The sequence below is a fragment of the Symphalangus syndactylus genome, chromosome 8 (assembly GCF_028878055.3).
Source record: "Symphalangus syndactylus isolate Jambi chromosome 8, NHGRI_mSymSyn1-v2.1_pri, whole genome shotgun sequence".
Taxonomy (NCBI): domain Eukaryota; kingdom Metazoa; phylum Chordata; class Mammalia; order Primates; family Hylobatidae; genus Symphalangus; species Symphalangus syndactylus.
Window position 1 is genome coordinate 36,347,017 of NC_072430.2, and position 27,794 is coordinate 36,374,810.

Genomic DNA, 27,794 nt, shown 5'->3' on the forward strand with positions numbered 1-27,794 from the left:
GGTGAAGTTGAGTGGATTTTTCTTCCAGAAAACAGGCTTTGTGTTTTACAATAGTGACGGTAGGGAGTCCTCAATGTGGGTTTTTCTTTTTGAAAAGTATGTGTCCATCATGGTCCCTAAGTCCCAGAGAAGTTGCCAGAATTATTCTATACTCTTCAAGCTTCTAAGACGTGGAAAAGATAGAAGACTCTTGTTATGTTTTTATGCCAGTGTTATGCTTTTTCATATACTAATGATATATTTAAAGCATTCTTGGAAAATGCTGCATTATTATGACAAAATAAAGTCACTACACCTTTCAACTGTACTCACCAGAGGCAGAAGAATTCTATTATTTAGACCTATAAGCTTCTAATTCATCTCTGAGATGTGATGGATGAATCGATGTGGCTGATTAGCTCAGCTGAATCAAATAAACTTTTAATGATTAGATATTCTGATAACAAATGATCCATTTAATGCTCATTTCCTAACAGCCTACAAATATTTGCTCATCTCCAGTGATACTAATGAATTTGCCTTGGTCCATTCCTAAATTCTAAAGCACACTTCATTGTGGTAGCAAATGAATATATACGGCTTAAGGCTAGTTACAAACTGTATCCACCCAATGGGTTCACCTTGCCAACTGCTTAGATAGAGCCTATTTATCAAGACAGGAGAATTGCAATGACGAAAGAGTAATTCATGCAGAGCCAGCTGTGCAGGAGACTGGAGTTTTATTACTCAAATCAGTCTCCCCAAGCATGCGGGGACCAGAGTTTTTAAAGGTAATTTGGCAAGCAGGGGCTTGCCAAATTACCTTTAAAAACTTGAGAAGTGGGGAGTGCGGATTGGTCAGGTTGGAGATGGAATCATAGGGGGTTAAAGTTAGGTTATCTTAAAGTCTTCTGTTTTTGGGTGGGATGGCAGAACTGGTTGGGCCAGATTACTGGTGTGGGTGGTGTCAGCTGATCCATCCAGTACAGGGTCTGCAAACTATCTCAAGCACTGATCTCAGGTTTTGCAGTAATGATGTTATCCCCAGGAGCAATTTGGGGAGGTTCAGACTCTGGAAGCCAGAGGCTGCATGACCCCTAAATTGTCATTTCTTTTTTCTTTTCTTTTCTTTTCTTTTCTGTTCTGTTCTGTTCTGTTCTGTTCTGTTCTGTTCTGTTCTGTTCTGTTCTGTTCTTTTCTTTTCTTTTCTTTTTTGAGACGGAGTTTCGCTCCTGTTGCCCGGGTTGGAGTGCAATGGTGTGATCTCGGCTCACTGCGACCTCCACCTCCTGGGTTCAAGCGATTCTCCTCCCGCCTCAGCCTCCCTAGTAGCTGGGATTACAGGTGCCTGCCACGACACCTGACTAATTTGCGTATTTTTAGCAAGGACAGGGTTTCGCCATGTTAGCCAGGCTAGTCTCAGACTCCTGACCTCAGGTGATCCACCCACCTCAGCCTCCCAAAGTGCTGGAATTACAGGTGTGAGCCACTGCACCTACCCTAAATTTCTAATCTTGTAGCTAATTTGTTAGTCCTGCAAAGGCAGACTGGACCCCAGGCAAGAAGCAGGTCTTTTCGGGAAAGGGCGGTTATCAATTTTGTTTCAGAGTCAAACCATGAACTGAATTCCTTCCCAAAGTTAGTTCAGCCTACACCCAGGAATGAACAAGGGCAGCTTAAGGGTTAGAAAGAAGCAAGATAGAGTGGGTTGGGTTTAATTTCTGTCACTGTCGTAATTTCCTCAGTTATAATTTTGCAAAGGCGGTTTCAAAACCTCATTAACCTCAAAAGTTAAAATACATCTTTTTATAGTATACATGCTTTAGGCTTCCCCCAAAATAATTTTAGGCTTCCCCCAAAATAATTTGTATATTGAGGGAAGCCTATATCATATAGCTTCTCCTTACCTGATCTGTCAAACCCAGAACAAATTAAAACATGATGTCTAGTCACATTATTTTTACTTAGAAAGTGCAATATTCACTTATTGGTAAGAACAGCTATTAGCACCCCTCCATTGTAATTCAATGTCTATGCAGTGACTACATGTACAGTCATTAAGAGTAAACATTTTTAAAAATATTTATGTCAATTTAGGTGTTTCATAAACTTTCCCTTTCTTAGAATTAAAGAATAATAGAAAAGGGACTGTCCAATCACATATAAACAGTAGCAACAAAACAGGCTTTTTCCCAGAAAACTCTTCCAAGTATTTGAAGAAAATTTTTGCTTGTTTTTTTGTTTAACCCTTCACTCCCACTTAGAATTTTACATTTTTACTTCTGCCCTATGAGAGCCCTTAGTTATAGTCATGATTATTTATTTCTTTGTTACTGAGGTTATTTATCTAGACATGTTTCATAAAGAAGAAATAAATACATTTAGTGTAATACAAAAATTTATTTTTATGATATTCTTATGTCTTATTTTAGGTGTTTTTATTTGGAGTAAAAAGACTTAGGCTGGGTGCAGTGACTCACGCCTGTAATCCCAGCACTTTGGGAGGCTGAGGCGGGTGGATCACGAGGTCAGGAGATCAAGACCATCTTGGCTAACACAGTGAAACCCTGTCTCTACTAAAAATACAAAAAAATTAGCTGGGTGTGGTGGCACACGCCTGTAGTCCCAGCTACTCGGGAGCCTGAGACAGGAGAATCACCTAAATCCAGGAGGTGGAGGTTGCAGTGAGATTGTGCCACTGCACTCCAGCCTGGGTGACAGAGTGAGACTCCATCTCAAAAAAAAAAAAAAAAAAAAAAAAAAGACTTGGAGGCCCATGGGTAGACTTCAGAGAGTCTGCATTACCCCAAAAAGTATATATAAAATTACATATATGTGTTGCATATAATGTACATTTTCCTAGGGAGAATGTCAAGTTTTATTAGACTCTCAAAGTCTATTACTACAAAAATAAGAGCCACTGATTTATTAAAACCATCTGAAATAGCATGGAAGTATCTTCATTACTTCCTGGGGGTGGTCTTCCCTCTCTACTTCTCCTACCTCCTAACACCCTTTCATTGTTCTAGCAATGCTTTTCTTTTCAGGATTAAGCCTGGGGAGCGTGTTGAGAGTGGGGTTCAGGGATTGGTGGTTTGGAGGGGTGGGTGGAGTAATGAACTTGCAGGTTGAACTTAAATCTGTTTAAATGAAAATTATAGATTAAAGAAAAAGGGAAAAAAATTACAAAGGCAGCTCTGGGTAAAATGGGAGAGGTTATGGAGATATAATTTATTTTGCTGTAATTATATGTTCATTCTAGGACATATACTGGCTTTTTCTTTTTTAATCATGAAGCATATCAAAGCTACAATATTGGCCCATGTGTGGTGGTTCATGCCTGTAATCCCAGCATTTGGGGAGGCTGAGGCAGGAGGATTGCTTGAGCCCAGGAGTACAAGACCACCCTGGGTAACATAGTGAGATCCCATCTCTACAAAAAGTAAAAAAAAAATTAGCTGGGTGTGGTGGTGCACACCTATACTCGCAGCTACTTGGGAGGATGAGGTGGGAGGATCACTCGAGCGTGGAAGATATAGGCTGCAGTGAGCTCGGATTGTGACACTGCACTCTAGCCTGAATGACAGAGGGAGACCCTGTCTCCAAAAAAAAAAAAAAGAAAAGCTACACTCTTGTTGGCTTATTTTCTGTTGAGAATAATGATACACAGTAGCACAGTTTTTTATATAAAGATATATAACTAACTTTGTTTACCAAAAAGTGTCAACCATAACCACTTAAGTTTTCAAAATGCATTTCTTAAATTTTAAAATCAAATAAGAAGTTCGTAAAGACTAGCAATAATTTCTCTTTATTTACAGCCTACAATTGAGACTGAAAACTATAATTTAGACAAAATCAGTAATTGACTACAGTGGCTGGTATCTTATTAGCTGTTGTTGATTGGCATATTGAATTATTGAAAGTCAGGTTAATGAACTAAATTTTCTGTTTCTCTAATTTCCTCATGTTTTTTGACATAAATTTTTTTATTGAAAGCTATCTCAGTACCATTTTGAAATAGAGTAGGTTATAAGCAAACAAACATAACTAAAATGGATTCAAATATTTTTATTTATTGCACTTTGGGAGGCCGAGGCGGGCGGATCACGAGGTCAGGAGATCGAGACCATCCTGGCTAACATGGTGAAACCCTGTCTCTACTAAAAATAAAAAAACAGCTGGGCATGGTGGCGGGCACCTGTAGTCCCAGCTACTCAGGAGGCTGAGGCAGGAGAATGGCATGAACCCAGGAGGCGGAGCTTGCAGTGAGCCGAGATCCTGCCACTGCACTCCAGCCTGGGTGACAGATCAAGACTCCGTCTCAAAAACAAAAACAAAAAAAACAAAAACAAAATATATACATATATATAGACCTTCATATTTCAACAAAATGGAGTTGTCTTGACCATTTGAGTCCACATTCATGTAAACTAGGCACATATTTCCTTTAAAATAAAAGATTAAGTAAGATGAGGATACTCATGCCGCATACACAACTTATAATGCTATCAGTTTATCTTTGCTAAACACTAAGATATGAATTAGGACAGACACTTTAATTCTGTTCTGTTTTGACATTATATGAAATCACCTATTTCGAGTCCGTTCTAGGTATGCTTTTAAAATACGTTAATCTTAACCAATAGCAACCCACAAACCCATGGTATAGGGAAAACTTAAGGGGCTGTAAATATTTTCAGCCTTCCAAGATGGTTCATATAAATATGATACTGCCCAAAGGCTGTTTCTCTCTGTATAAGGCATCTAATGAGGTTCTGTTCAATCTGCAAAGGGTATTAAAGTATTGCTGGATGGTTTTTGTCCCAGATGCACAATGAATAGGATGCCTGGCAACAATAGATCAAAGCCCCCCTGAAGCATCATACGCATTTATTATGAAGTGCTCATATGTGACAATATACAAGTCACCAACAAAATAGCAGTTATTTTATGAAAATTATGAGGGTAAGGGTGAGGCCCTCTTAAGTATGCCAACAAAATGCAATTAAACAGATTATGTTGCTAGAAACAGTCTGCTTTGGGCTAATTTTGCATAATGTATTCATTTAACTCATGCCCACATAGCCAAATGTTTACAGGGTAGAAATGTGCAACTGTTTCCCAGTCTGATTGCTAGAAGTTGGTTTGCAGAAGTCTTTAGAAGTGAGCCCTCTATTTCATGTGATACTGAGAGAATGCCAGTAGGGGCCGAGTTCATTCTGTTTCTAAGTGTCATAGGTCTATGTGGGTCCCTGCAGGACCACAAGAGACCTGGGCTGAGTCATTCTGTGCACCATTTTTCTCTCTTTACTTCTTGTATTAGTCAGGGTTCTCTTAGAGGGACAGAATTAGTAGGATTGTATATATACATATATATATGTATGTATGTATATATAAATATATGTATGTATGTATATATATATATATGTATGTATGTATATATAAAGGGGAGTTATTAAGTATTAACTTACACGATCACAAAGTCCCACAATAGGCTGTCTGCAAGCTGAGGAGCAAGGAGAGCCAGTTCAAGCCCCAAAACTGAAGAACGTGGAGTCCAGTGTTCGACGGCAGGAAGCATCCAGCATGGGAGAAAGATGTAGGCTGGGAGGCTAGGCCAGTCTCCCCTTTCACATTTCTCTGCCTGCTTTATATTTACCGGCGGCTGATTAGATTGTGCCCACCAGATTAATGGTGGTCTGCCTTCCTCAGCCCACTGACTCAAATGCTAATCTCCTTTGGTAACACCCCACAGACACACCCCGGATCAACAACCTGCATCCTTGTATCCAGTCAAGTTGACACTCAGTATTTACCATTACACTGCTTTAGATGACTAATTAATTTTATTTTTAAAAATCCAGATTCCACATATTTCCTCTACTTCTTTTATTTTTATTTTTTTGAGATGTAGTCTTGCTCTGTTGCCCAGGCTGGAGTGCAGTGGCATGATCTCAGTTCACTGCAACCTCTGACTCCTGTGTTCAAGTGGTTATCTTGTCTCAGCCTCCTGAGTAGGTGGGATTACGGGCATGCGGCACCACACCTGGCTACTTTTTAATTTTTAGTAGAGACGGGGTTTCGCCAGGTTGGCCAGGCTGGTCTCGAACTCCTGGCTTCATGTGATCTGTCCACCTGAGCCTCCCAAAGTGCTGGGATTACAGGCATGAACCATTGCACCTGACTTCCTCCAGTTCTTAAAATAAGAGAAAACAAAGACAAATGTCCTCGGTTCTCCTTAAAAAGGATGGTTTTTCATTTTCTTAGATCTTCACACTCTACTTTCTCAGATTCAGTCTTTATTTGGAAAAGACTTCCTGTTTCTAGATGTCACCTCTGGAAAGAGAATACAACTATGGAGTTGAGAATACACACATTTTCTTAATCATTTAGCTTTTGATGCACCGTTATCAATGACCCCTTTTAAAGCCAGTCCTTCTATAAACGTTCTAAGATGCTATAGACAATGAAGGCCTATCTGGGCTCAGGATTGGCTGCATGTGCCATATCTTTCTGATTTATTTTCCTGCCTTGTTTTCAATAATGATGTACTCATTTATTTTAATTCATGAAGATATGTCTGAATTTCACCTTGTTGTGGAGACCACATTTTTTACTGTATACTAATTCAGAGCTAGAATATGTGCTTAATTCCTTGTCTGTATCACTACTGTTGTCTATTTGTGATTCATATAATCAAATCTAACATTTTATATCTTATAAACAATCTTACCACTGCAAAAGTGATAAGTTCTATTCCTTTCATTAACTGTACTAGAATTGTAGCATTTATTTGTAAACCCTATAGTCCTAACACTAAATGAGATCAAAAAAGATACAGTCATTCTTTGATGACTATTTTTCTGTTATAGAAATAATTCTGAGTAGTTCTCATTTTTTACATTTTTAAAATAAATTATTAATAATAGATGGTAAATAGAATACCTGTAAATTAAGTAAACTTGAAACGATTTTTAACAGCCTTCGTTTTATAATTATATATTATGCTTTCTTTGCAGGACCGTGTAATTGCATTAGAAACGGTAAGTTGGGGCATTTTCTTTCTTCTTGTATCAGAATTACTGCTATCTCCTGATGTGGATTTCACAGCACACCAAAGGAAGCAGTTTCAGAAATCATTTCTAAAACTACATCTAAGATGTCAAAGGGGAAAACAAGCTAAACTGTATCTAAAAGGTATGTGGATGTAGACTTTAAAATGAAAAAAAATTAAAAATGTGAGCATACTTAAGTAGTCACATCTCTCAGTACTTCTGATGTCAAGATGTACTAATTTATGAAAAATATATTAAATATAGTCAATACTTGGTGTATTTTTACTGTATTTCACAATCACTGAAAGGATTGGTTGATAAGCAACTGAGATCAGGTTGCTATTTATTCTTTCAAGTCTAAGATTTTAACATTCATGGTTTTTATACACATTATTTTCACCAGTGTCACAAAAAGAATAATAAAAGCATGCCAGCTTTTTCTGAATAATCTTACTTGTAGGAATGTACTATTAAGAAATAATTTTTCAAGCTCATAGATGTAAAGACTACATGCATACATATTCATTGAAAAATTACTTTTGGCCAGGCGTGGTGGCTCACGCCCGTAATCCCAGCACTTTGGGAGGCCGAGGCAGGCGGATCATTTGAGGTCAGGAGTTCGAGACCAGCCTGGCCAATGTGGTAAAACCCCGTCTCTACTAAAAATACAAAAATTGACCAGGCATGGTGGCTCACGCCTGTAATCCCGGCACTTTGGGAGGCAGAGGCTGGCAGATCACGAGGTCAGGAGATCGAGACCATCCTGGCTAACATGGTAAAACCCCGTCTCTACTAAAAATTAAAAAAATTAGCTGGGCGTGTTGGCGAGAGCCTGTAGTCTCAGCTACTCGGGAGGCTGAAGCAGGAGAAGTGCTTGAACGCAGGAGGCAGAGGTTGCTGTGAGCCGAGATCGTGCCACTGCACTCCAATGCAACAGTGCAAGACTCTGTCTCAAAAAAAAAAGTAAAGGAAAACCAACTTATTGTCAATAAAATTATGGTTTTGTAGAGCATGGAATTTTCACCCAACATGCTACAGTGGTTATGCAAAGGCTTATAATATTAAGTGGAAAAATTTCAAGATATAAAATGTTGTGTACGTTAATGATGACATATAGGCATATAAAAAAAGAACAGAAGAGAGTAAGCAAAACTCAACAGTGATCAGTTACATAAGAATTACAGATTTTAATTTTATTCCTTTCTGTTTTTCAAGTATTTGATGAAATACTATGCAGCCATAAACAGTCAGGTTTTCAAAAAAGTAAATATTGCCATGCTAATATATGAAAAAGTATTAAATTTAATAAAAAATATTAAATGTGCATATTTTACATTTAAAAAGACTAAGAAAATACATAAAATATTAGAAGTATCTTAGTCGTGGTGATTTTTTTTCTTTTTATATTTTTAACAAGCAGGAAAAAATTCTTTAGATAATAAGGTTAATAAAAAATGAAATGTTTATTTGTGAGTATGAAGAGTGGAAAGATGGTTACAGACCACATTTTAGTAATATGCGAGCAAGTGATTTTGATTGACGGTGTCCAGACCCTATAGATAAATAACTTGTTCCTGAGATTTAACTGGGCCATTTAGAAAGTACACTATTCTCAGTTTCAGTATGATGACATTGTTGGTGAATAAAATGTTTAGTGTTCTTCCAAATATATTTTACTTACCCTTAGAAAGTGTCTTGCCAACAGAATTTGGCCTGTGAATTAAATGCTTTTTTTAAAAATCTGGACAAAAACGTAATTTTTGAGTTTGAAGACCTGGATTTGGTGTACAAAATGCCGCTTATGCAACATTTAGCAAATGACTTCTTTCTTGTTTCCTTCATCTGTAAAATGGTTGTGATTAAAATTATTTTATCAGGTTGCTCTAAGAATTAAGAGAGAAAATACATGTGAAAATATTTAGGACCAAACAAATGTTATTGTTACCATGATTGCTTGTTACTTCTTATTTAATCATTTGAATTCTACCTATATACTATGCAAAACTGAAAATTATATCAGCAACAATGACTATTTGTATTTGTTAATTTTTTTAATATAATCTCTTCACTAACAAAGTACATAGGAATAGAATCATAAATGTCCTAACCTAAAGGTTCCCATAAAAATAAAGGTAAAAATAAAAAGTCATCCTGGGAAAAATAAAATTGATTAAATGGACTAGATTTTAAACAGCAGTAGTTTTTTGATAGTTTCAATTTGAAATGATTATAAATAAAACCATAAAAATTAAAATGTTCAGTAATAATGCTAATGATCAAATATTATGAACTCCTTTGATTTCATATGACATTTTAAGGGACAGATTTTAATGAACTTGGTAGACTATTCAACTGATAAAGTACTTTATAGTTCATAAAATCAAATATGCTGAAAGCTATCACAAGATCATTTATTATTCTCTCCCAAGTCCGTGCTTAAAACTTAGGAAAATGTTGTTGGTCCGTGTTTGGTTGAGTTGTTATTAACAGTGTAGAAGGTGTTGCATGTAGAGCATATATCATGGTGCTGTCAATCTGCAAATGTTTGAAATTTCACCATTCCATTAGGAGTATTTACAGTAGATTGATTTTAGCAGTTCAGTAGTTATAATACCTGAAAAGAAGATCACCTTTTCTTCATAATATGAAACTTGATTTAGCTTGCCACCAATTATCTATCTGCTAAGGTCACAGTCACATGCCCATTTTTCCCTGTCTTCCTCAACTTTTCCCTCTTTTTCTTTAATAGGTAAGCTCCTTGGATTAGAAACTGCATTTTATTTGCAAATGCGTTGCCAGGGTCTGTCAAAAATGTTTGGTAGACAATAAGCATTTGTAGAATGAAAGAATGACTGTCAAACTGCATGTATCTCAACCTCACATAAGACTGTGCTCAGGAATAAATAGCATTAGTCCAGTAGTTGTGAGAAATTCCCCAGAAGCACGGCAATGTATTCTTTATTTCCTAGAATTCCTGGTCAGTACTATATGCTATTTGGTGTTTCACAGAAGCTCTAACCATCTTCACTAAATGTTCATGTAAATTTTCCTGGGATGGAACCACCTTCAGCCAAAATAGAATGGGTTGATTCCCTAAATAAAGCTAAGTGATTACATGGGAAAAAAATCTTTGATTGAGAGACCCAGCTCATGGGCCAAGGATGGGACTCAGCAGTGGAAACTTACTGGGCTCAATATGAGGCATGGTGTTGACACCAAGGAAGAAAAAAGGCAAGTAAATTGTGATCAATGCCTTCAAGGAATTTGTACTCTAATTGAGTAAAGAAGACACATTCATTTAAATGAGTTAATGATGAAAGATAAAAAAAATACAGTCCATGAATGAAAAAGATAATGCATTTTCAGAAGCTATTTTGAAGAAAACCTAATTGTAAAGAGAATTGAGGCATCATTACATCATTGTGATCTGGGTTCAGTGTGAAAATGATAGATTTTGCAGTTTGAGGACATGATGAGGAGCGTACATTTATTTCAGAAATATGAAGAATTAGTAGTCAGGTAGAAAGAGCCAGAGAAGCCCTTTCATATTGGAGATGTAATCAAAGTCTAAGGCAGTAATGAACAAAAGGGTTTGTTAAAAGGATTTTTTTAAGGTAAAATCATGACTCCCATACACATATAAAATTGTGACAAATGTGTTTATTTAACTCATTAATTAATGAGGGAATGAACAAGAAGTTACAAATGACTTAAAGGAGCGTTTAAAGAACCACACATATATAGGCACTACAGAGTGCTGAAATGTATTTTAAATAAAGGCAAAATTGGCTTCTTCTACAATGAGGAAGGAAAATCAATGGAACCCTACCAGACAAAATTTATTGTCTGTGAATAAAAGTTATTTGCATTGTTATCAGTTATCTGCAACTCATAAAGTTATAAATAACTGAAAGACAATAAGAGCACAGAGATCCCACAGAATCAGAAAGCCCAGACAGATGTGCTAGGTAAAAACTAGGTCTTCACTTGAAGATACCTAGTAAGTTTTGTTCCATTTCAAAGCCTTTTCACAGTTTTTTCCTCTGTTGGTTCATAGGAGATAATGTATAGAGAGAGAGATAACAGTTTGAGAGAGTAAGAGGAGTTATTCTGGCATTCTGAAATACAAACCAAGCAGTTTAGACTTGATTTTTTTTATATCAGGGTTTTATATCTTTTACATCAGGGATTTTTTATATCAGGATCTAAACAGGTCCTTCCCAAATGTTAGTTCACACTGATCAGTACTAGTTACTGAAATATTCTGTTGGGAAGGATTTTTTTCTGGTTGCTCTTTCAGAAAGAGTGCTATGATCACCTTACATTTTCTGCCATCTGCATTACAAGGTTGGGAGGTAGAAAATGGGAGAACAGGTATTACGCCAATAGAGTGCCATTGGTGGCTTTTAATGAGGGATCGTGGTGCGGTGGATGGGGTCTATAAATGTAGTGACAATGTGCAGGATGGGGTGGAGTAGTAAGAGACTGCAAGCAGGAAGAGGGAAAGTGCACATCGGAAGGAATCCAACCTTAGAAATGTGCTTGGAAAATTAGGAGTAGGGGCAGTTTGGTGCCAGAAGGCAGAGTGCATGCCCTTGTTTAGAGAAGGGAACTAGCAAAGTTAGTAAGTGGAAGGTCATGGAAGAAAAGAAAATGTAGATACTACAGTAAGCGTCCTTTCAAGAAGTGAAAGGGATTGTAAGGCAATTCACTTTGGTGATACAAATTCAGTTTTTCATATCACCCTTTAAATCTATTTTCATTTCCATTAATACCGTGATAATGTCGATTCTCATACTTCTGTATTAGTTAAAGTTGGAGAAACACCCAAATAATAGTGGGTTAAGTAACGTAAAAATTAATTTATCTCATGTGCTAGTCCAAACATAAGCTATCCATTGGCAGGTAGTGTCCCCATGGTGTTAGAACTGTACGTTCCTTCTGTCTTTTTGTTCCTTCTGTCTTTTGCACCACGATCCTCAATATGTTGTTGCTCTGTCCTCATTATCCAATGCCTATGCCACCTCTTGCCCTTATATTTGCATACTAACTAGAAAAATGAAAGAACGGGAGGGCACGTAACTCCCCTGTAGTGGAAACTGAAAATAGTGGAAACTGGAAGTTGCACATACCATTTCTGTTCATATCCATGGACCAGAACTTAGTGACATAGTCATATCTAGCTCTAAGATTTCAAAAAATAACCATATAGACCATAGGCTTTTAGAAATTACAAAGCAAACTTCTAAACAATTCACAGGTCAAAAAATGTAGTGTAAATTTTAAAATACATAGAACTGAATGATTAAAATAATAATATGTTAAAATGTATGGAATATAGCAGTAGTGTTATTTATGATGAAATGTAAAGGCTTAAGTGCTATGTTAAAAAACAAGGGATAAAAATTAATGAGCTTATCACCCAACATAAGATATTAAAAGGAAATTAAAAGAGTAAAACCTAAAGAAAACAAAAGAAGGGAAAAAATAAAGACTGAAAAGTAATGAAATAGAAAAAAACATGCAATAGGGCTAACAAAGTAGAGTATGTTGTTTGACCAACGAATCATAAAAAAGACCATTGTCTATTATGATTGAAAAAAAAGGATGTGGCTACAGGTCTTGGAGAATTTAACCACATAGCAAAGTGTTCTGAGAAATTTTCTAATTATAAATTAGAAGAAATAAATTCCTAGAAAAATATAATTTTCAAAAACTAATAAGAAATAGCATGACTAAATTTTAAAGAAATAATTTTAATCAACTATTTTTAGTCAATTAAAATTTAATCAGAAAAGGGCTACCAAGCCCAAATAATTTTATACATAAGTTCTACCAGATGTTCTAGGGCAGATAATTTCAGTTTCACAAAACTCTTTCAGAGACTAGATAAAGAGGGAACATGCTCAGTTTATATCCCGAGTAAGCATAGCGTTTGTGCTAAAACCAAGCATAAGAATAAGTAAGGGAATTTAGACCCTTAGTCATTAACACGAATGCAAAAATATATACAAAAGATTAGCAAAATAAATTTAGGAATGTTTAAAAAGAATAATTCATCATGAACAAGTTGAGTTTGTTCCAGCAGTTCAGTTGAGTTAAACAAGTTGGTTTAACATTAGAAAATTAATCAATGTAATTTATAGCATAGTGACAGATTAGGGAGAAATAAAATTTGAAAAGGCCATCCCCATAAATGAATAAGAAGCATTGATTCCACCACCACCATCATTATCATCATAAACCTTCTATTAAACTAAGAACAGAGGGAAACTTTCTTAATCTGATAAAGGTCATATGGAAAAAAGTCTATGGGTAAATCACCTTAGCACTGAAATGCTGACATCCTCCTCTATGACCAGGAATAAAGGATGTGCTATTCCACAACTTCTGTTAGACACTGTGCAGAAGGTCCTAGCCAGTGCAGTAAAATTGATATTTGCAAATGCTGTTCTTGTTTATATAAAATGCCCAAGGAATTCATAGTAAATTATGAAAAAAAATAGAGTTTAGCAATTTCTTTGATAAAAAACAGTATATTTTACTTCTAACTCCAAGCAATGGTTACTGAGAAAATGTAATTAAAACTATACCAATGCAAAAATAACAAAAAATTCAAAGTACATGAGAGAAAAAACTTTAAAAAGAATTACAAGTGCTTTATAGAGAAGACACTCTAGCCAAGAAATTTCTGAAGAAGAACAAGGTAAGGGGAGTTTTCTTAAACATATATCAAAACGTATTAAAGCTATGGAAATTAAAATGATGTTGTCTTGGCAGAGGAATATATGAGCTGGTCAGTGTAATCAAATAGAGAACCCAGAAACGGAAATACGTACATATGGAAACTTGATGTTTGACACAAATGGCATCACATATCAGCGGAGTAAGGATGAACTTTTCCATAGATGGTATTAAAAATATTAAACTGAACCTCTACCTCATATCAGATGCAAAAATGTATTGTTCTCACTCATAAGTGGGAGTTGAACATGAGAACACATGGACACAGGGAGCGAACATCACACACCAGGGCATGTCAGTCGGTTGGGGGTAAGGGAGGGAGAGCATTAGGACAAATATCTAATGCATGCGGGGCTTAAAACCTAAATGACAGATTGATGGGTACAGCAAACCACCACAGCACATGTATACCTATGTAACAAACCTGCCCGTTCTGCACTTGTATCCCAGAACTTAAAGTATAATTTAAAAAAAAAAAAGAAAACCGAAATGAGAATGGCAAACCGTAAGATTTTTAGAACAAAAAAATTGTTGAATATTTTCATAATCCTGGAACAGAAGGAGATTTCTGAAGAGAAAAAAAAGGCAAACAAGGCATTGAAATAATGGATCATATAAAAGACGTGACTCAAGTTACCATGTTAAAATTAAGTACTTCTGTAAACCAAATAAAAATACAACATAAAAAGAGTGAAAAGAAAAGCCACACATAGGATATATTCGTAGCAGATATAACTGACTACCAATTTGTGTCCAAATCTTGTTGCCTAAAAAGCAATTCGAAAAAGATATCCAACCTTTTAAAAGGGACAAAAGAAGGGCAAAGGGCATAAGCAAGCATCTCTATTGAAAAAGAAACATGTGAGAAGACATTTTTCATTAGCAATCAGGGAGACACTAATTAAAACCAGATTGTCATTTTCTTTAAATTGTATGTATATATTTTACTTATAATTTTGTATCAATGACATATTTCACCAAAAAAATTAAAAAACTAAAGGGAATTGAAACATGTTAGTAGAACTTTTTTTACTGCAAAATGATTAATGCTGACCCCAACAGTAATGTTCAAAGAGAGCTGGTAAATTGTAGCATGTTCTAACTAGGGTAGCGTGCCTCTGGGAGTATACAAAGATCTTCCAAGAGGTTGTCAGGCACAAATAGTTTTAAGAGAATTGGTTTCTAGTTTTTTTGTTTTGTTTTTGTTTGTGTTTTTTTTGAGATGGAGTTTCACTTTGTCACCCAGGCTGGGGGTGCAGTGGCACCATCTCGGCTCACTGCAACCTCCATCTCCCACATTCAAGCAATTCTCCTGCCTCAGCCTCCCAAGTAGCTGGGATTACAGGTGCCCACCACCATGGCCAGCTAACTGAGAATTGGTTTTTATAGCTTCAGTTTCTAGATACGCTTTTTCCTAAAATGACTCTACTTTGAAAGGCCATCTTACCTTTCATAATTGACTTTCTCCCACTTTAAAAAACAAACAAACAAACAAACAACAACAACAAAAACAGGCCTACTTCTCACCCATCCTGAGTTCCATGAAGCAAAGTCTCCCAGGCACTTTAGGGTGCCAAGCAAAGGAGTAATTTAAGATTTTTGTGCCTGCTGGCCTTCTTTAATCAAGGCCCCGAGGTAAGGCTTCTTGTCCTTCTTAGTTGCACATATATTTTTGTTAAGAACAAAGAGCTGTATTTGATATATGGGATACTGGGGTTGAAGTGTTCTGAATTAGATATATACTGTTGATTGGGGAGGGAGGTGAAGACATTTTTATTTAATAACCTCACCTCTTCCACTACTCTACTATAATCAAAGAGTGCATAGCTCCAGAAATCAAAGCTAAGAGAGTGTTGATAAGAAATCATTAAAGGCAGCAGTATTTTATTTCATCCAGGTGACAAATTCTAGCAGAGCTCCATGCCTTACCTATTTATCTGTTTTAGAATTATGATTCAAAAGTGAGACAGTTTTCACGGGGACACACATTAACACCATTCCATTGAATTGAGAAATGAAGTCAGACTCTTTTTGTACCATAAAGCAAGCGTGATTTGTCTGATCGGTTTGACAGTGAGGACTGGCTTTGCCAATCTGTAGGTCTGGGGTTTATATGGAAACATATTTAATGCTAAGATAAAATAAATATATCAAAAATATTACACTAATAGAATAGTGTTAAAGTTAGCAAGATTTCTATTTGTCTCAACCCTTTCTGTATATGTTAAGTTAAACAAAAGAAAAACAGTTACATGATAAATCTTGACAAATAAAGCCTTTTTGGCATACCTTCCAGAAACAGGAAGTAAATGGTCTAAATAACTACATTATAGTCCTTTGGTAAGTCAGGTGGTTTCTCATTCTTTGCTTTCAGCAAAGTCAAAAGAGAACTTCGTAGGGCTGATAGATTATTAAAATTAATTTTGATGACAGATCACTATGTAATATTTACCATAAGAGTAGGAAAACATTCAAGAATTGAGTAACATTGTTATAAAAAAATGTTCATTCTCATGTACTTTTTATGTGAATAAGATTTGTGATTAAATCTATAGAAATAATAGGAATAGAAATGAAATGAAACCCTGTCTTCTTCAAACAAAAATTAGCATTTAGCTATGATTATGTGAACTAATTCAGTGTGGGAGAAGAGGAAGCTATATTCATTCCGTTAAGAGATATACTTTTTGGAAGCTTTGGATTTTTTTTTTTTTTACATTTCACATTTAATAATTTTTCTCAAAATTTGTAATATACCTAATATTAATTGTAATGCTAATCCAGTCTATAAAAATGTATAACACAGAGCTTTATGGTCACAGGGAATTTTAAAAACCAATTTTTCTCGATATTCATATGTATACATTATTATAGAGGAGGATGAAGTATGGCAAAATGATAAAAACACTTATGAACATAAATATATTTTATATTAGGATAAACTAAAGGGAAAAAAGGAACAAGAAAAAATCTGTCTTTTAACGAGGGTCATATTTATTTTATAAGTGGATAAATGGTGGCAACAAATTACTGAGTTATTTAAAGTTTACTGGATAAGTTTATATTATTTATATGAATGAGTTTTATTTGAAAATGTCATTCTTTACAATATTGCAAGAAAATGTCATCCTTTGCAACTACTTAAGCTTATGATTAAAAACATTTAGATAACTTAAAAACTGTGTGAGAGAGAGATGCATAGCTTTAAAACTTAATTTTGAAAACCATTGACTTAGAGCAAATGTGTAATTAGTAGTTGCAATTAGTCGGCATTTAATCAGCTTCCCAAATACTTAAAAAATCTTATCTCCCTTATTTTGAAAACATGCTTACAGAGCTAACACAACTTAAAATGGGGTAAATCCTAACCTAAAGCTGTATAGAGAAAAATATATACTAAAATGCCTATATTGAGAAATATTACAAAACACTGGAAAACTCTTAGAAATATAATTTTTCTTTTAAAAACACTGTGAAGTCTGAAGCATATCTCTGAAAGATTCATTGAACTATACACACTAGCTGAACTTCAAGATTTGGTGTCCAAGATTGTGAGAAGATGCTCATGTGTCTCTATGAAAATTACAGACTAAGTAATGTCATAGACACTCACTTCACCTGTCTGTGTTGGAGTAGACAATTGCTGCTGGGGTTTTTATTTTTAATTATTTTTCCTTTTTACCCTGGATCTAGCACTAATTGTGCTTCATCCTACTGCATGTGCAAGTCACTCTACAGGCACTGAAGTTGAAGAAGAGCCATCACTCTTTGTTAGGACACTAAATTGTGCTCTAGGGCACTTAAGAATATATAGACCCAAATGAGTTAGAGTACTTACTAAAGTGCCACTGTACAACTCAGGAAACAACTGACTTGATAATGTAAATCTGGCCAAATAACTGTTAATTATTTGCAATGCTTCTCCTAAGTATTTGTAAGAATCTTGAAGCTAAGGAAAACTTGCCTTTATCTCTTTACAAAGCCAGAACTTGCTGTTTTAAAACCAAAGATCAAGCTAGGTTCATTTTTGGTTTTGCCAAGGCTATGAGCCTCTCATTGAAGTTGTCTGAAAGGTTCAGTCCAATTGGCTTTACACCAAATAAAACGCAGTGTGCTCTGTTACAGTTTTGACCCAGAATCAGGTGAATCCCAGCAGTTTTGGCTGAGCTACATTGTAAAATTTTGGATTTGTTCAGACTTGACACTTCCTGGGAACCCATTCAAACTGAAACCGGAAAAAGGTTTTGCACAAACCCTGTCCTAGCCCATTCTGCCAAGTTTCCCACTGCTCTAATGTTAGTCTACCTTCTGTATATTCGCATCGAGGGCAAACGGAAATATCCTCATGAATCTCTCATGAGGGATCTTGGGTGAAACAATCTAGACATTCTCCTTTCTCCACCTTGTCCCAAAATACACAGCCTGTATTCTATGTTAGTCAGTATTAAGCTATGTACGTTTTCCAACAATGGGGATATCTTCAAAGGTTAAGCTTCTGAAACATGACTGTTTATGGTCAAATGTAGAAAATACTGCTAAAACAAGTGGGCTGTTTATGCAGAGGTACAACGTTGGGCAAAAGGTGATGACCAATTTAAAAAATGTGAGGCTTCTTTCAGCCTATAAAAATTGTTTTCTACAGCCCTGTCAAATTTTTCATAAACATGATAACATAGGAAAGGTATCACTGAGAAATTACATAACGAATGCAACTTCACCAGCAGATGAATTTAGTATTATTGAATTGCTCAGTGTTTGGAGGTCAGACTGACGGTGTCGTATTTGATGCCGATAAGTAGTCATACTGCCTTTCTAACTTCCTTGGTTGATAATGTGTTTTATAGGCCTGTTCTAAACAATATTAAGAACAGCACATTCTCTGGGTAAAAGCTCTTGCTTTATATTGTGAAGATAATATGAATGTATATTGTAAAGCACAGTGGCAGTATCTTTCTGTAAAATACAACACATACAAGAAATGCTTTCTGCTCTCTTTAAGAGAGCCTATCTGGGTGAAAGCTCAGAGTAATGATAGTATATTTGATATTTTTTTAAGATCCTAACTTAACATAAAACAAGATATTTGTATTACACTCACAATATATAGTGGGGGGAATAGTATATCTTATACACATTTTAAATAGTCTTTAATGAAAAACTGATATGGAGAATTTTCATTTTGTGCATCTAATTTTAACAAATTACCTTCAATCTTTAGCTGAAAATTATTATATGACTAGTTTTAAATGATGGAAAGTGATATGAGAAAAAATAGTATCTGATTAATAGTCAGAAAATCTAGATTCTGGTCATGTCTCCACCATAGCCAGGCACAGGACCCTGGCAAATTATTTAACCTCTCTGAATTTCAAGTATTATTATTTTTTTTTCGTGATTGGGCTGGACTAGATCATCTTTAAAAGTTCCTCTCCCAGCTGGGTGTGGTGGCTCACACCTGTAATCCCAGCACTTTGGGAGGCCGAGGAGGGTGGATCACCTGAGGTCAGGAGTTCGAGACTAGCCTGGCTAACATGGTGAAACCCCGTTTCTACTAAAAATACAAAAAATTAGCTGGGCGTGGTGGCGTGTGCCTGTAATCCCAGCTACTTGAGAGGCTGAGACAGGAGAATTGCTTGAACCCGAGAGGCAGAGGTTGCAGTGAGCTGAGATTGCAGCATTGCACTCTAGCTTGGGCAACAAGAGTGAAGCTCCGTCTCAAAAAAAAAAAAAAAAAAAAAAAATTCCTCTCCCTAGTAGGCTTTTGTCTAATATAGGAGGAATTAAAAATCTAGGGTCTTCACAAAATTTCTATGTTGCCAATAGTTACTATCAAACAACTTACCCTAGTTTAATCATATTACATTATGTATGAGATATTTATTACGTCCCTACCATGTCTCAACACTGTTGTAAAGCATACAGCAGACGAGGTTCCTGCTGCCATGGTTCTCATATTTTAGATAATGTTAGAACTCGATGCTAGAAATCCTTGTCAGAACCCCTCACCCTATTCAAGAGAAGTATAGAGGCCAAAGGGGTTTATGAATTTCTAAATGTGACAAAACTAGGGCTAAAATTCAGATGTCCTGATTAGCAACACAGCATTCTTTCTGTTCCACATCCTTCACTTGTGACTGACTGGTGAGAGTAATGAAGATATGTGTAAAGAACGCTTTGCAAGTATCTAGTAAGTGATAAAAAGTGAAGAGGAAGAAAATTTGCAATCAAATCTCATATTTACCTTGAGCAGGGTAAGAAGAAATAGGGTATGGACATTTTTGGACCATATTTAAGATTGTTATAATATGCCCTAAGCTTATTGGTAAATGAAGTTTCATACAACAACTTTGATATAGTTTTCCTCCTTTTCAATGTTGAAGAGTTGGCCTGCCCCTAGATTGCATTACTAGTTCTATCTTGAGCTTTGTCAGTGATATTAAACACCTCAGTTGACCTTTTTTTATGCATCTGCATAACAGCTGTAATACCACTTACACAAGATTTTATAAAATTTGTTTAGAGCTTTTATCAAACTTTGATCTCAGATGAAAGGCTGGAGAGAGTATAACTTGTTCTATTAGCACTATTAGTATAAATACCCAAAGTGGTCTCTTGTTAATTATTTAACACTAATATATGATTTCATCCTATCATATGCCCCAATTACATTATATTTGAACATCAAACAGTAAAAGGCCAAACTGTCAAAGTAGCCTGTCCCTTGTTATTCTCTTTAGGCTCACTTCTTAATTATTTTGCTAGCTGGTCTTCCATAAATGATTTTCTGGAGCTTTTGTAATGTTTTTCTCTCCTAGCATCTCACTGCTACCTATGCTTTCTATCCACAGCAAAGGCCTTGCCATGGTTGGTTGATTGCTATTAGGCATTAACTATATAGTGGCTTTAGAAAGCCACCGAAACATAGATAGACTCGCTGAGTTAAATATGTGGATTCTATGAAGTACACCGTTTACATCTTCTTTTCCAAGAACTTCTGATTTTCATTTTATCCCTTTCATTTCTAACTCAAACCACATTTTTCTGTGAAATACTTCAAAGCTCCTACTTCTACATTAGTTTTTGCTTGAAGAAGAGTACGTTTGTTCCAGAAGTGTAGGAATTAAGTGACAGGGTAAGGTAAAAGCCTGATACTCTCCAACTCTGTTGGATGGGAGTTAGAAGACCTGGTTGTGAATTCTGGCTTTTTCACATGGGTGACTCACTTACCCTCTCTAAGCCTGTTTTCTATCATCTAGGAAATGGGACTAATTCTTATCCTGCATGTGTCACAGTTTTGCTCAGAAGGTCAAATGAGATAATGGATGGGAAAGTCCTTTTCTAAATTTTAAAAACAATCATTCCCGATGTATGCATTACCTTTACCAGCCACAAGAGCAGCATGTGGACTGGAAAGGGTTGGCTCATTAATCAGGACATTTGCATTCTGTCCTAGTATTGCCACCCTGGTTATGTGCCTTGGCACTCTGTGTTATATTAATTTTACCTCCAAAATTCAGTTCAGTTGTTTTACATGTAGGCTCTAAGAAATTTAGATTTAGAGTTCTTATTTAATAACCCCGGTAATTTTAGTTCAACACACCCTCACCCCCAGATTCAGTTGACCCGGGGTAGGACCCAGTATTTTTTAAAGCTTGCCAGATGATTGTAATGTACAGCTATGGTTGAGAATCACTGATTCTATGCCATCTTCAACATGTCCTTCAAGAATGTGCCTTTAGTGTGTCCCCTAAAACCTAGTGTTACTCTGCTTTCCTGTCTATTGGATTTTGTCCTACTCATTTTCACAGATTTAATTTCATGTCTTTTCTACTGATAGCATCATGTCTTCTCTCCCTAGTATTTTTTCTTTTTAATCTATTGAAACAACAGTTGTAAGATTCTTTCTCACACAGTATTTTCCATAACTCTCCAAGGATCAAGGGAGCTTAATTTTAGCCTTTTGTTAACATTAAAATTTGTCAGATCTAACTTCAAGGACTAGTTTGCTCAGTCATGAACTTGCCAAATGACTAATTCTCTTATTTTAACAAATTACAACAAATTGACTGATTTACAAAACCATTATCTTTGGAAACTATATAAACAGTTAAAAACAAATTAGTGGTTATTGTTTATTTTTATGGTAAATCAGTGTAATTGCTGGTATATTGATTAAGATTATGTAAACTGGCTCTCTCATCTTCCTTTTCTAATTTTTCCTCTTACTACTCTTGGGTTAATCCTTTGTTGCATCACACTCATTGCCTTTCATTCACTTCTCCATTCAGCATGTGATAACCAACTACTCCATGCAATGGATTGAGTAGGAAGCATGGTTCCTTCTTATAGGCACTGCAGTGGAGGGTGGCATAGGACAAGTACTTCTTGTTTGAAGTCCCATCAGACTCCACAGAAGTGGTTTGGGTAGGCTCACAGGGAGGAGAAACTTGAGACTGAGAGGATGAAGAGGATTCTGAGAATGATGGTAAAAGGTTGAGAGCTTTTCAAGGGTAGTTTACTTCTCAGTCTACCATCAGGGTCAACTGAACCCAATCTTGGTTTTAAAATTTTTTTAAGTATTGATTTTTTTAAAAAAACTTTTATCCTTTTTAAAAAGATCTTCTATGAAGACACAAATAGAGATTTTCCTTATTTTTAAAATAGAGTAAGTCCCATTCTGTCTTGCAGATACATAATCTTGGTGATCTCATATTCTCGAAGTATTTTGCTATTTTATCATTCTGGAAATTATTTTGTCATTATTCATCAATTGTTTCTAACTGTGCTAGAAAGAACTAAAATAATATGAAAATAGAGGAATGATGGAATCACATAGAAGGATGTTAGAATCAAAGAACTAAATAATCACTATTACATAATACTTCATTTTTTTAAATTGTATTGCCCAAAGTATGTCCGTGAGGAGTCTGAGATTTTGCACAACTTGCAAGCTGGCAAGGTAGGCAGGCCCTTTGGCAGATTATTAGGTCATGAGGTCATGAGGTTGGAGCCTGCATGATGGAATTAGTGCCCATATAAGAAGCAAAAGATACTAGAGAGATGATCTCTCTCCTGGCTGTGTGAGGACACCTCAAAAAGGTGGCTGTCTACATAAGCTAGGAAGCAGGTCCTCACCAGACACAAGATCTGCTGGAGCCTTGGTCTTGGAGTTCCCAGCCTCCAGAATTGTGAGAACTAAATGTTTGTTGTTTAAGCCACCCACTTTATGGTATTTTTATTACTTATTTTATTACTTAGCAGCCAAACTAAGAGAGTCCCTGTGTTTAAGAGTTTTCAATTTAATGGGAAAAAAAGATGACTAATGAAAAATTATGATATAATGTACATGTTTGTCTCTATGGACCTATTTTCATTCAGAAACCCAAAGAATGTTCTTGAGCTGAACCTGGTCAGCTTTAGCAGAATAAAGTCTCGTACAGTGATGTTGTAGATTTGATTTGCACATAGTAGGTGCTAGTAAATGCTTGTTGAGTACAGGAAAGACTGGATGCTGTATCCAGTTCATTAATAAGCTTTTGTGAAATCCTCCTTAATTTTCAGAGTATTGCATGTTTTCATAGCACACTTGAAATGTCCAAAGTTGTGTGGTTTTGGCTACTTTTAGTTACTAATGTGTCTGGTGAAGGCTGCAGGACTTATTCATTTTAGTTGAATATGTAAAATGAAGTAGGGGAGGGGGCCTGAGTTCAAAACTTCAGATTGTTTTGGCAAGACCAGCTCTTTTTCCTATTTGCTACTAGCCACAAAGCTTCATTGTTGTCCAGTTGAATGAATGCATGGCTTTCATTTGGGCAGGGAGGGGAAGGACTTTCTAGCTATTGGAGTTTCAAGAAAACAATTGGTTGTGGCAAATCTTAGATGAATGTGTTCACCAAATAACATTGTCAGCTGTATTGTATCCACTGGTTTTCATGATCCATTTTTCTCTGCCAGTGGTTGAAGATTCAGCACCAGGCCAACTTCAAAAATATATACTTGTGCTCACATGTACTCCATATGTACCCTCTTAATACTTTTTGCTTAGCCATTTAGCCTAATAGAGCATCTCAAACATACTTAAATTTAACCTTTAACATTAGCTGTTTAGATAAATTGTTTGTCAAAATATATTGCTCTAACTTCAGATTATTGGTACTTTTAACTAAGTATGGCTTGGCAGTGAGGATTCTTTGAGACAGTGCAGCTAGATTTTTGCAGGTTTTAAAATATACCTGATAGGCTCTGCTTCTGTCTGCTTTGGCAGCAGTCGTCAGGGAAACACTTTGCTACAAGAGCCAGAAGAGTGTTTCTAAGTGTTCAAAAAAGGATTAATTATGAAAGTAAACTTTAAAAATATAGGCATAGTTGATCTCACTTATTTTTGAAATAAATCTCAATGCCACAATGATAAAAATAAAATACCTTGCCGGATTTCTATTTAGATCTGATCTGCCTGTCACAAGAAACTCATCCATATAGGGGGATTAGCTGTTCACATGGTCTTTCAACATCCAAGCACTGCATGTGGAGTAATGGAAAATGATTAATTTATTTTGTCATTCTCTTTGAGAACACAGGACATCTCTAAAAAAGAAAATAGCCCTTTATTTTGAGGACAGAGAAGATTAATTATGTTTACCTCGCCAAGGCGCTTTTAAGTAAATCAACCTAGACCCTACCTCAGCCAGAACAATGATCATTCCTAATCAGAGCTCTCTATCAGGACCCTCGCTCCAGGTTAAATATGGAAGAGACAAATGTGATTACCTACTTGAGGGTGTCTTGAGGACTTGGGGCCAAGGCTATGCAGGATTCAGGGAAATGATTAGCATTTCTCAGTATCTGCCCTGTGTTGGGTGTCCCCATCGTTGTCCAGCAGGACCAAGCTCCTGTCGACTCATCCATAGGAAACATGTTGCTCTTCAGAGCACTCACTCCTGTGCCACGTCATTGGGTCCACAGAAGACTTGGTTCTCATCTTCCTCTCTTTAACTCGGTCTATACTGTCTAGCTGAACTTTACTGTCCCCTCATTCTTCTTTCAGTTCTGTTTTTTGTTTTTATTGTTTCTTTAATTTTGAGTCTGTTGAGAAATATTCTCTGTCCCTCAAAGATAGTCGATTTTTAAATTCTACATTTAAAATATAATCTTGCAATATTTTTCTTGCAACAACATTTCTAAGTTCTAAATGTATCTTTGTGTATGTTTATGATAAGAAGGTTTTATTTAATAAAATTGAAATTTATTCGTGTGTGATACCAAGTACTCAGCACTGGAAATATATGTAAAAATATCATCCTGCCTTTAAGGAATTTGCAGTGTAATGAAGGAGACAAGTAAACACACATTACAAAATAATTACACACAGGATGGGAGGTACATATACACACAGGAAATACTAAGGATGGGCACTTAACCCAGAGTTTAGAGGAAAGACTCACAGAATAGTAACTAGTGTTATCATTGTAGTAACAGCCAACATTTATTGAGAGCTTACCGCATGCCAAGCCCTGCTCTAAGCACTTTACGTGTGTTAATGTATTTGATCCTTACAACAACTCTGCAAAATTAGGAAACTGAGTCCCAGTGTAGAGGGATCAGGAATTTTTCTATAGACACATAGCCCGTAGGTGACCAACCCAGGGTTTAAACTCAGGTAGAGTGCCTCAAGAGCCCAAGCTCTTAACTGTCATGTTAGAGGAGGTAGTGACCAAGCCCAATCTTGCAGGAGAATCAGTGAGCTCATTTAAGCAATGTATAGAGAACATTTCAGACAGATAGACCTTCATGTATAAAGTCACGATGGCATAGAAGCTTTCAGGAGAGAAGCAAAAGTGTGGAGTAATATTTGTGGCAATAAAACCAGAAGTTAATTAGCAGTATTTAGATAAGGGTAAAATTGTGAGATCTTTCTTTTTAAGTTAGGCCAGTTATAAGCTGAAAAAAATGAAAACCAAGTTCATTGCCTGCTTTTGGAAGCATCTTTTTTAAAAATACACCATGACAAATATTTGGAGTTGGTAATTTCATGGGGTAAACACCCAAGGAAACAAAAATGTCTTTTTTCCTGTTTTAACACAGTCATTAGCTTCACTTTCTGCCATAGAAGAGTGAAAGTTTTTCTACTCCATAGGTATTCTTGGGTAAATATTAACTCTAAGAACCCCATATCTACTTTTTTCCTTAGTTTGCTTTTTCTTTATAAAATCTTTTTTTCTCCATACTCTTTCCAGCCTTTTAAGCTTAAAAAGCAGATCCTAACCTGCTATAGGAAGAAGTTAATGCTACAGTGGACTACAGCTAGTGCCAAAAAGGTTATTAGAGATGTTCAGATACTGTTTTCCCATTTTCCTGACTTAGAAACTGAGAACCATGGGTTAAATTGTTTGCCTGAGTTCATACAACTGGTAATGTCAAAGCTGAGCTATAACCTTGTATCTCCTGATTTCTTCTTACCGATGATCTTTTTTACTATGTCTTGCTGCCTGTCCTTAATCAGAAGAATACCACAAATAAAAACATGATTAGAGAAAACATTTTGTGGACATATATGACATTTTCAGAAGTTTACAGCCAAAATGCATGCTCTTGGGGTGAGAGAGTGTTTGGGGTAAATCAGGAGCATTTGGTATGGCACCATTGGCCTTCTGGGGATTCTGCCTATTCTCCCTGTAAATTTTTCACAGAGCTCTATGCAAAGGACACCCTGAGGTGGGTCTCAGAGTTTCTGCTACTGTTCAGCAAGTCCCCAGCCTAGGAGTAAGATGCGCATCTTCCCCTCACACAGCACTCCCAAACTCCACAAGACCTTCTCCTGGTTAGGGGTGAGGGGCTAGCAGTCTGCTCTCCAAACAACATCCTCATATTTATTTCGAGAGTAAATGAGAGGATGTCACTCCTCTGCTCAAACCTCAAAAGACCTTCCATCTCATTAAGAATACAAAATTTTAACTGTGGCCAAAAAGGCTCTAAAAGCTCTTGCCCCAGACATCTTTGGCTTCACCTGGCTGCGAGCTCCTACCTGGCCACGCCAGGCTCTTCACTTTTCATTCCTGCAAAGTGCCAGACAGGTGCCCTCCTTAGGGCCTTGGCCCTGAGTTTATCCTTATTGGGGGAACCCATCCCCAATATTTCAAAGTAGGTTCTTTGTATTTTCCATAAGTGTCGGCTGGCTGAGATATAAAGAGAAACAGTACAAAGAGAGGAATTTTACAGCTGGGCCGTCAGGGGTGACATCACATATCGGTAAGACCGTGATGCCCGCTGAGTCTCGGACCAGCAAGTTTTTATTAAGGGTTTCAAAAGGGGAGGGGGTGTAAGAACAGGGTGTAGGTACAAATATCACATGCTTCAAAAGGCAAAAAGCAGAACTACTGATAAGGGTCTAACAAAGATCACATGCTTCTGAGGGAACAGGACAAAGGGAAAAAGCAGAACCACTGATAAGGGTCTATGTTCAGCGGTGCACGGTGCACGTATTGTCTTGATCAATATCTTAAACAACAGAAAACAGGGTTCAAGAGCAGACAACCGGTCTGACCACAAATGTACCAGGGTGGAGTTTTTCCCCACTCTAGTAAGCCTGAGGGTACTGCAGGAGACCAGGGCGTATCTCAGTCCTTATCTCAACCACATAAGATAGACATTCCCAGAGCAGCTGTTTATAGACCTCCCCCCAGGAATGCATTCCTTCCCCAAGGTTTTAATATTAATTTTCCTTGCTAGGGAAAGAGCTTGGTGATATCTGTCCTACTTGCACATCCATTTATAGGCTCTCTGCAAGAAGAAAAATATGGCTGTTTTTGCCCGACCCCACAGGCAGTCAGACCTTATGATTGTCTTCCCTTGTTCCCTGAAAGTTGCTGCTGTTCTGTTCTTTTTCAAGGTGCACTGATTTCATATTGTTCAAGCACACATGTTTTACAATCAATTTGTACAGTTAACACAATTATCACAGTGGTCCTGAGGTGATGTACATCCTCAGCTTATGAAGATAACAGGATTAAGAGATTA

General features: G+C 36.4%; 1 protein-coding gene across 7 annotated transcripts in view; it reads left to right on the plus strand.

The window, feature by feature from the left end:
* Positions 1–27,794, plus strand: part of CEP128 (centrosomal protein 128) — a 636,715-nt gene that overhangs the window by 566,070 nt on the left and 42,851 nt on the right. For all 7 annotated transcript variants that reach the window (XM_063644064.1, XM_063644067.1, XM_055288555.2 and 4 more), the window contains one exon: positions 7,002–7,025. In XM_063644064.1, the coding sequence (XP_063500134.1) occupies positions 7,002–7,025 (24 nt within the window). The remainder of the gene's footprint in view (positions 1–7,001; positions 7,026–27,794) is intronic.